At 31.6% G+C, this 11,058-nt stretch overlaps 1 protein-coding gene across 7 annotated transcripts in view; it reads left to right on the top strand.

The window, feature by feature from the left end:
* LOC148234588 (uncharacterized) overlaps positions 1-11,058 on the top strand; it is a 34,679-nt gene that overhangs the window by 6,860 nt on the left and 16,761 nt on the right. Inside the window, exons 1-6 of one of the 7 annotated variants that reach the window (XM_088188343.1) lie at positions 1,955-2,076; positions 3,299-3,360; positions 4,854-4,952; positions 5,410-5,504; positions 5,922-6,062; positions 7,343-8,215. In XM_088188343.1, coding sequence (XP_088044469.1) covers positions 4,859-4,952; positions 5,410-5,504; positions 5,922-5,978 — 246 coding nt within the window. In that variant the 5' untranslated portion in view covers positions 1,955-2,076; positions 3,299-3,360; positions 4,854-4,858 and the 3' untranslated portion in view covers positions 5,979-6,062; positions 7,343-8,215. The other 6 variants (XR_015810170.1, XM_088188345.1, XM_088188344.1 and 3 more) reach the window with 6 other exon arrangements.

Below are 11,058 nucleotides of genomic sequence, written 5' to 3'. Positions count from 1 at the left end.
GGCTATTAGAGCATTAGAGCAGGGAATATTGGTGTCATCCCTATATACAGGGAAATATCAAGTCAAATCTGTTTGTAGCAGCAGAACAACTGAATCAAACAGACAAAAAGTTTATAGCATTCGACAATCGATAATCTACGACTTGGCCGCTTCACTCATTTCTTGAACTTTTTGTAAAGACACGTGCAACCATGCAACGCAACTGTTTTGTGACTAGGAAAAAAGATCGCATGCAACCAGTTGCTGACTGAATTGAAATCGGTTTAGTTTTAGTCGCTCGTGTGCGGACACACACTCCCGTACACAGGCGTGGTCACCAAATAGTTGCATGCGCAACTGGTTTGCAACTCGAGTTGCAAAACAGTTGCTCCGTGTGCGGAGGGCCTTACAGTCAATGAAACCAACCAAATGTCGACAGTTTTAGCTGAAATAATTTCTTTGGCACATGAAATTGGTGAGGAAGGTTTTGAAACATATACCGAAAACGATGTAGACGAATTAGTGCTTGAGGATAATGTCATGAATGACAATGATATCATTGGTATAACTCTTGATACTGTTGAAGAACATGAAGACGACATTCACCCTGACTGCAAGTGTAATTCGAGAAGGTCTTCAACTTTCGAGAAAATTGCCAAACCAGTTCATTGAAAATCTGAACGAGCATTCAAGTTCCAACGCGAGCTTCAGAATTGCATTTCTGGATATCAAGAATTGTACAAAAAATTAGCAAAGCCATCGCAAAGTTTAATCACTGAATATATTATCAATGGGAAAAAATCAACATGCGTAGTTGAGGCTAATTTTACTTGTGAAGAATCATTATCTTCAGGACATAGATCTGATGCGCTGACTATCTCTTCTACTGCGATCAAAATATTGAAACACTTTAAAGTGTTTCAATATTTTGTATAATCTTGAACTAAAACTGTGTAAATGATATCTACTGTTATTAGAGTTTTATTTACTTGAATTCAGCATAACGCAAACGAACTAACGACGCAGAGATTCAACATGGATTCGAGGCTACGATTTTCAGCATTGAAAATGGGAAGCGCCATTTAAATCCCAAATCAAAACATATTAATTAAGTTTTATTTTCGCAAGTAGAAATATGTATTTAATACTAGCTAAAATGTAATTAAATAATGAAAAGTATATGACTACGTATGAAAACGTATGAAAATAGTATTGTACTAGCACCTGCCAGAAAAATTATATTTTGTGTGTATCTACCGGTGAAAATGTATTCCGATATAATTAAATAAATATATAAATTTTTTACACATCTGCATTTTTATAAATTAACATGATTTTCAAAAGATTTATTTAAATATTTTACATTTTTTATCATATAATATTATTTTTAAATATTTCAGAGCCGGGAGGGAATTCCCAAATATGACCATATGACACTTACGAAAGTTTTAACCTAAATCTGTTTCAAGGATCTGCGGCGTTGAACCGCTGCGCTTTGCTTATTCAAGTAAATAAGTTTTAAACAAAGTTCTAATCACAGTAGATCTCTTACACGATATTAGTTCAAGTTTATGGAATATATTGAAGCTCTTGAAATCATATACATTATAAACAAACTTATTATTTGTGTTTTCTAACCTTTTTGCACGAAATTTCTTTAATATATTAATATTTTTAATATAATAGTACATTAATATTTACTTTTAATAATAATTTTGTTCAACTAATTATTATTTTAACAAAATTATTATTGACATTCTAGGACAAAGATGGCGAACTATTCTACGCGTGCATGTCAAAAATTCACAAATATTATTTATCAATTGTCAGATATGCCAAGCAGTTTTCAATATGGAAAAAAGAAAAATAGGGAGCTGTAGCAGCTTGGCGCCATAGGACTAGATCTCCGACTATATGTTTAGTTGCTACCTTTCGTCGTTAATCAAACCAAGCCTTCACTCGTGCTGCTGCTCTGTAGTGTTTCAGCTGCTTTCCTTTGTCTCACCCGCAACCGATCTCGCCCTGCCTCGGCAGTATGATCCCCTGCGGACAACTTTGCCGTCCGCCCGCTTTGATAGGAGAACGTCAAATCTGCAGGTATAAACCTAGTGCTAGAATTAGTATTATGAATAATACCCCACACTATCTCAGGTAGTCGCTCGTCCCATTTCGCCTCAGCAACCGCACTTGCCGCAATAGCCTCGTTTATTGTGTGATTCGGTCTTTCCGCCTGACCGTTGGCTCTCGGGGTCCCCACTGCATTCATGACATGTTTAATAATAATAAATGTATGAACTTTCTCATCTTAGGGAACCAATAGGTTTTCCCAATCAGTGAAAGACACCTTTCGAACCCAAGGTGTCCAATCTCATAGTGATGCTTATTGGAAAGATTGAATTTAACCATCCCAGTAACGTAAAAATGATCTCGGAGTGCAGTCTTACGATATAAGCATCCATCATTCACTGCAAAATGTGCCATAATATCTGCATTAGTTTGTCGATTCTCTAATGGTCTAACAACCCCTTGAGCTTTCTCATCCTGTAACTGTATTAACATAAACCAATCCGCCTCGGTACCGTCATTCAAATTGACTGTTATAGGATTTCGACTTTAAGCATAAATACACATGCTGCATCTTTTCGCCAGGACGATATTTGATCTCCATATCGAACTCCTGTATGGTGAGCCACCACCGTGCTATACATGCCGTTGTTGACATTTTCTTTGTTGTTGGCCATCTTGTTTGTTGTGGCGTCGTTAGCAACAATGCTCTCAAAATACAAAAGCGTCCGTTGACTTCCGTAGCTGGTTCTCAGCACACACGAGTAGCCCGATTCCACTTCTGAATTGCTACAAAGTATAATTGTTTAGTCGTTACGTCGTTTTTCAGGTTGGCTACTCCTCAGACTCCGGTCACACGTCCGTCTGGAATGGCGGGCGCCGTTGGATCTCGTAGTTATATTTGAACGACTAGATACATTTAATTAGGGATGTTGATTAAATATTTTTTTTTAAATTGCCCGAGCAATAATTTTTTATTCATAATGCCGTTTTATTGATGAGGTTCTGCATACGACTAACACAGAACATAAAATACATAGTGCTATATTGTCTTTGTTAATCATGACATATTCTTCAGTCCATCATCTTTGATGGTTGCTAATTAGTTCTAATATTTTTTAATTTTAATAGAATTTTTCAAATACACTTTTTATTCAGAAGTAAAATTGAATGTATGTATTTTTTAATAATTTCAAATTAATCAAAAGAATATTTTATTCTTGATTTAAATTACCCAATTATTATTTTTAAATAGACTTCCGCAGCTGGTTCTCAGCACACGCGAGTAGCCCGATCCCACTTCTGAATTGTTACAAGGTATAATTGTTTAGTTGTTGTGTCGTTTTTCAGGTTGGCTACTGCTCAGGCTTTGGTCACACGTCCGTCTGGAATTATATTTTTGATTTATATTTTTGGCCATATTCCCGATTCTATTTTTCACTGTATTTCTAGTCAAAGGCGTATCGTTTATTCTTTGAATAATTTTATCCTGGTTTTCAATGTTTTGGATCGTTGTAATTCCCTGTTAGTGAACGGTTTTCAATGTTTAGTGATTACGTTTGAGGCAGAATAACTAGCAGTAGTTATATTTGAACGACTAGATAAATTTAATTAGGGATGTTGATTAAATATTTTTTGTTAAATTACCCGAGCAATTAATTCTCTTTTTTCATAATGCCGTTTTGGGCCGGTTTCACACGTCCTGGATGGATTTGCCCGGCACCGGGCTGGCGGCGTGTAGTGGGGGTGATGTTGTATGGGCAACGTCGAGCCGGCGCTGGATGGATTCGTCCGGCACGTCTGAAATGGTAGGTACTAGCCCATACAACACTATCCCCACTACACGGTGTCGGGTGAATCCATCCGGTACGTGTGATACCGGCCTTACTGATGAGGTTCTACATACAACTATCCCAGAACATAAAATATATAGTGCTATATTGTCTTTGTTAATCATGCCATATTCTTCAGTCCACCATCTTTGAAGTCTGCTAATTAGTTCTAATTTTTTAAGTTTAATAGAATTAATCAAATAAACTTTTTATTCAGAAGTAAAATTGAATGTATGTATTTTTTAATAATTTCAAATTAATCAAAAGAATATTTTATTCTTAATTTAAATTACTTTCACAGTTCATAAATGAAGCCAAAACTCAAGAAAAAACAAATCACAGTTTTAACTTTTCAAAACGTTTTTTAGTCAAAATTTACATATAAAGTCTACGTATAAAGATATTATTTTCTTTGGAATGAGCATAATTTATTTACCAATAAGTTGACCGTACATTCTTTGATGATAATTGTCCTCCTTTTGAACAAAAATGTCAAAAATACATTTTTTTTGAGATCTCGTTGACATTTTCACTTAAAAACTTTTCAGAGATGGTCTTTGAACATAATTTTCGAAATGCCATTTTTTTTAGCTGTTCTTCTTAATCTTTCTTAGACAGAAAAATCCATAATGACCATTTTATTTATAGTGTCCTTCTTTGATTATTTCAAAATCTGGCCACCTTACACTGTCTCAACTTAACAGTTAAAAAAATTGACAATCTACACGTTTAATACTATCAAGTAACTTCCGTTGTATGTTTTTCTTCAGTTGTCACTTTTAAATTGCATTTATGGATTATAAATAGGAATATCGTGTTCAATATTTAACAATTATTAACGTTAACTTTACATTCAATTTTTGCCAATTTTTTTCTTCGGTTGTCAATTTTAAATCTCGTGAATTATAGGTAGGAATATTATGCACAACTTACAGCTTTGTATGTACAAAATTCTAATTGTTTATAATTATTTTTCAGAAGCAATGAGAGAACGAAGTGATAATGGCGATGACTTAACTTGGAAATGCTACACAAAAACGAAAAGTAAATCATCTCAGCTTGAGTTCCTGTCAGCAAGTATTATTATTCTATAAATAACATACTACATAAGTTTGCTTTGAGTAAATATCCTGAATTTGGCTGTTCTATGTAAAAAATGATCACAGAGAACAAAAATTGCTAAAAAAAACATAACATAGAAATTTTACTTTGACACATCGGAACAAAATATGTAGCACTCTTAGATATTTTGGTATACAATTATATATTTATAATCATGGCGAAATTCCGTCTCTAACCTTTACCGGACCGAGTGTACGAAAAAAACGTACGCTCCCAACGTGGGTACGGAAAGACCCCCGATCTTCATACTAATTTTTAGACCTTTTCGTACAACGTTAACTTTACATTCAATTTTTGCCAATTTTTTTCTTCGGTTGTCAATTTTAAATCTCGTGAATTATAGGTAGGAATATTATGCACAACTTACAGCTTTGTATGTACAAAATTCTAATTGTTTATAATTATTTTTCAGAAGCAATGAGAGAACGAAGTGATAATGGCGATGACTTAACTTGGAAATGCTACACAAAAACGAAAAGTAAATCATCTCAGCTTGAGTTCCTGTCAGCAAGTATTATTATTCTATAAATAACATACTACATAAGTTTGCTTTGAGTAAATATCCTGAATTTGGCTGTTCTATGTAAAAAATGATCACAGAGAACAAAAATTGCTAAAAAAAACATAACATAGAAATTTTACTTTGACACATCGGAACAAAATATGTAGCACTCTTAGATATTTTGGTATACAATTATATATTTATAATCATGGCGAAATTCCGTCTCTAATATAACATTCGAAAAAGCCAGTCAATGTTGACTGGGATATCGATAGTAATCGCTCGGAACTGAATGACGAGTAATTTCTTTTTCGATTCAATATTAAGCTTTATTTCTTTCGATATTTTATAATATTACATGTAATATTGTATTTAGCTTTTTTTATTGTATATGGTTCTTATTGTTTATAATTATTTTTCAGAAGCCAGGAGGGATTGATAGGATGACAGAAATGGAACTGGATTTATTTACTATATAACCGCCTATCATTGTCACACAATCATCATGGAAGATAACATCCTGAACATCAAAACATAAAAAACCGTAACATCTTCTAATCCTTGTATGTTTAATCAATATTATATTCGCTTTCGTCAATTATTTAATGAAACAATGAGTAAAATAGCCTTGTCTAATATAAAATGGAAGAGTACTGTTCATATTTGCTATTTAGCCTGTACCCCTAAAAAGGTTGAACCCTTTGTAGATCTGTTTCAGTCATTTCAAAAATTGATCATTTTATTAAATTTTTAAAAGAGAATCACCAATTTCAAGCTTTATAACGGTTTCAAGATATTTTCACGGCTTCCGAGTAGATTCCAACCCACTGGATTCGATTTAACCCATTAGCGGAACAGTGTCCATATGGACACCTGTCATGACATATATAATGTTTTTTAGTAGTTCTCAGTGTAGGTATATATGAATATAGACCATGATCTAGAATCTAGAACCGAACGTTACAACTATTACATGACATGAATTTTTAACTACTGACTAATATCGACTAAATGAAGATTGGTTGAAGTATACTAAAATTTAATTTTGGTCAATAGAAGGACGCAAAAACATTTATCACTTCTCAGAAGTCGTAGTGGGAACGCTCGTTACCGAGCGTTTCCACTGCGACGGCGCTGACACGATTTTATTGCTTTTGACGTGGATTTTTGACTTCTGAGAAGTGATAATTGTTTTTTGCGCTCTTCTATTAGGCGAAATTCGGCTTAGATGTATTACATTAAGTTCTTACATCTTAGAAGTCGTAATAATATGAAAAAGTCATAGACTAAACGAGTAAATAAGCGAGTATTTCCACTACGACTGCAACGGCACGATTTTACTGCTTTTGACGTGAATTTTTGACTTCTATTGTACAGAAGTGTAAATTTATATAATAATATCCCTAGAAAAATCCATAGCGAGTTACCTCAACGGAATAAAGAAACACCTTCATGCATTAAGAAATTAATTATAGAAAGTATTTTTTATATTTGTATAATGTTTTGATTAAATTTGTTTAGTGTATAAACAATTAGCTATATTAGCTTAATAAATTAATAAAATTGATATAAAAAGTCTTACCTTAGATAACTTAGCATTTCCTGAAAAATGCACATCCTATAATGAAATACTATTAATCTTAATGAAATCGAAATGTCAACTTTTGCCCCCAACTCCCTTAGAAAAATCTGAAATCCCGCGTGGAAGGTTGAAGACCTCTGATTTTGATCAATAATAAAATCATAGCAAAGATATTCAACTTTATATTTATGGTAATCTTTGTGTCCATTTATAATCAAATTAGTATTATAAAATATTAATTTTATTGTATTTTCTTCTTAGGAATTGTCTGGTTCCATTGGAGGGGCTGGGATTACACTTTGAAGAAGGCTTCTATGATGATAAAACCTAAAGGGTCTCAAAGTAATACTTGAGAAGACAGCAAAAGTAGAAAAAAATGTGTAAATTTTATTAATATATTATATTTATCTATTATAGAAGTATATTTAATAATTTATTATTAAACTGATAGTTTTAGATTTTAAAGTTAAATTATCAATTAAGTATAATTTATACACGGTAAATATAAATTGATATTATATAAAAAAATATAAAATTAAATAGTGAATTAAATAATATATCATGTCGTTCAACGTCTATGGAAATCAAAATTGAGTTTTTTAAAATGTTCAACGTGATTTTCAAGATACGATACGTGTAATTATATATGAATATAAAATGGCAACGATTAAACATTATAGCAAACGTATTAAACTATTATTATCATCATCATAAAAATTACCATTAACATTTAAGAGTGCAATAGAATCTTCTGAAATAGAATAAATATGACACCAGAGCAGGTAAGTGTGAATCCTATATCAATTGATAAACTTAATGAAATATCTAATATTAATTAAAATGAGCCTCAGCCTTCGACTTCAGTGGAAGCAATCAATAATATAGATATTTTATGTAAAAAAATAACAGATTGTTATAAAAAGATTCATAGTAAAGTTAGAACAAATTACACATTAGAATTACTATGTATTATTTTAGTTAATTTATGTTTATTTTTATTATTTATAGATATGTTAACAGTGATATGATGGCGGCGGAAAGCAACACGTTCCTTCTACGGCGGCGGTGTCTCGTCCGTCGATCAATTATATAGCATATGATTTACCATGTATCTAAACCCTATATATTTTCAATAAAATCATACTGCAGCAACTTAATCTGTGTCTAATTGCCATCCAACACCGTGAGTTTTTCAAAGTATTTATTTTATTAAACAATAAAATGTACTAAAAATTACAGTAAAATATTTTTTTAATTTTATTTATTTTCAACTAATAATTTAGCTATAATTATAAAGTTAACATGCAAACATCATAAAAAAAGTATAAAATGTTTTAATATGATCTAGAACAGTAATTCCCAAAGTGGTCCCTACGGACCCCGGGATCATTCAGGGGGTCCGTGAATAATGTCAAGGGGTCCGCGCAAAGTTTAAAAATAAAATAAAAAATTGTGACACGTTTTTATTAATATGAAAGTTAAAATAAATAACAATGAATAAAAGAATCACAATAATTGTTATTTGCTAAATGTTTGGAAACATACGAAAGGTGAAACGTTATTTACTGAATTAAAAAGATTTTTCGATGTAAAAGCTATACCCTTGACTAATATCATCTCCGTTGCTACTGACGGTGCTCCGGCAATGGTAGGACGACACCGAAGCATTCTGGCATACTTAAAACAAGCTATTAATGTGTAATCGGTACATTGTGTCATTCATTGACATCATTTTCTCGCAAAAAACCTTAGTGAACGTTTGCATGAATCACTACATTATGTCATTAGAGCAGTTAATAAAATCAAAAGGAATGCCTTAAATGAGAGATTATTTGCTCAACTTTGTTTGAAAAATGATGATGATTAATGACTATAATCGTTTACAACTTAACACAGAAGTACGTTGATTGTCTAAAAGTGCATGTTTGGATCCTTTCTATTCGCTCTTTAATTCAGTGTTGGAATTCCTGAAGAGTAAAGGCAATGATTTGCGTCATAATTTAAATATCTCAAAAAACGACATCGCTTATATGACTGATTTATTTGCCAGATTTAACGAGACTAATTTGAAACCACAAGGTGACACATTAAATTAAATCAAAACTAAAAGTGTAATATCTGTGTTTATTGCAAAACTTTTGCTGCACAAACAAAACTAGGGAAGAGGAGAATATTCTCAGTTACCAATCTTTCAAAATTGCAAAATAGAGATGAAGATTTGTTTGCTTATTGTCAACACTTAACATCGCTTCATTCGGACCTTAACCAAAGATAATCTTCACTTGGATATTCCCGACTGGGTGTTGAACCCTTTTGCAAGTAGTTAAACTCAGAGCACAAATACAGATGAATACATACTAATACAAGAGCAACTTACTGAATTATCTACAAATTAGGAGCTGAAACCAATGTTTAAACAAGGATACGACAACGTTCTGGTTACGAAAACAGATCCTAATTTTATATCCAGCATTATGGGTTATTGTACAGAAGCTGTTGGTTGATTTTCAGTCTTCCTATTTGGTAGAATGTGGATTCTCATCACAAAAAAAGAAACCGACTAGAAATTAGTACTCGTGGGGATTTGAGGTTGCTACTCACAAACATTGAGCCGGACATAAATACACTCATTACATTTACATCTTATCAGGTTCATCCAAGACATTTAATTTTTTTTAGTATTTTAAAACAAAAATTATAATTTTAATAAATACTTCTTCAACAAAATGTTTTATTTATATTTTATTTATTAAAGTTAAATTTGTAATTTTTCTATTATGCATTTTTGTAGGTTTTCACCGGGGGTCCGTGGGCCAAAAGAGTTTGGAAACCACTGATCTAGAATCTAGATTACTGCAATAAAATTGTATGCGAATGTGCCCACTATACATAAGTATTACATAAATATGTAATAACCGATTAAATGATGAGTGACAATTATATATTTTAAGCTTTTTAATCTAAATCATTTTGAATAATTCATTTCAATTACTAATGAGGCCCGGATCCTGTGCCCCCTGAAAATGAACCACCTCTATTATTACCTATTAATGTTGAATACAAAAATTCTCTCGAGAATATTTTTTTTAAGTTACTTTTCATTGTTATTATTGAATAACATTTTGTTTGATCTCAAAATTAAATTTAAAATAAAATACATAATATATTAAAATATTTATTGTTTATACATCAAATGTACATGTACATATAAAATATAAACTGAACATAAAAAAGACTTATTATATTAAAAACTAAAATTTTCATGAGAATTATATTTTTTTAAGATACTTTTCCATTGTTATTTGGAAAATATATAGAAAATATAAACCGAACTTAAAAAATACTTATTATAATTTATTTCCCTACCCTTGGACCACGGATGACACCTAAATTTAAAGTTAAAATTTTGCCAAGCAATTACATAAATGATAAAAAAGAAAAAAAACTAAAAAATGAAATACGTTATAAAACATATTTAAAAATAAAATACATTTTTAAGAAATCAGTCATCGGCAACGAAGTGCAGGTCAGTTAATTTCCCATTTGAGAAATTTACGGGTAGGTAAATTGTCAGTGAACTTGACTAGAACTACCAAAAACAATTCAAAATATCATTTCAGTAGTTTTGCTGTGTACAAAGCTGATTTACAAGAAGCTTGATATTGCAATTTGCCCGCTGTAGAAATTAAAATGACATTCTCCATTTTCATTTATTCCTTTTAACATTTACGCGGTAATAAATGTCAATAAGTTATTTCTTTGTAAAAATTTAGACGATACATAAAACAATAAAATAAAAAATTATGTTTGGAAAACACTCATCAAGGAAAAACAAGTACAAAAAAAGATATTAACAGAATTATTAATAAAATACTTTCTTTTGCAGTACACCGATCTCGCGTGCTTATATGCATGGTCAAAATTGTTGCAAACGAAGACTTTTATAATAGACGAACACACTACCTTCATGCAGTCAT

Source organism: Plectrocnemia conspersa, unplaced genomic scaffold, assembly GCF_051122295.1.
Source record: "Plectrocnemia conspersa isolate PC_06_02 unplaced genomic scaffold, ASM5112229v1 ptg000006l, whole genome shotgun sequence".
In the NCBI taxonomy this organism is placed as follows: domain Eukaryota; kingdom Metazoa; phylum Arthropoda; class Insecta; order Trichoptera; family Polycentropodidae; genus Plectrocnemia; species Plectrocnemia conspersa.
Note: the sequence above shows the minus strand (reverse complement) of the source record. Positions and strands in the feature narration are given on the sequence as shown.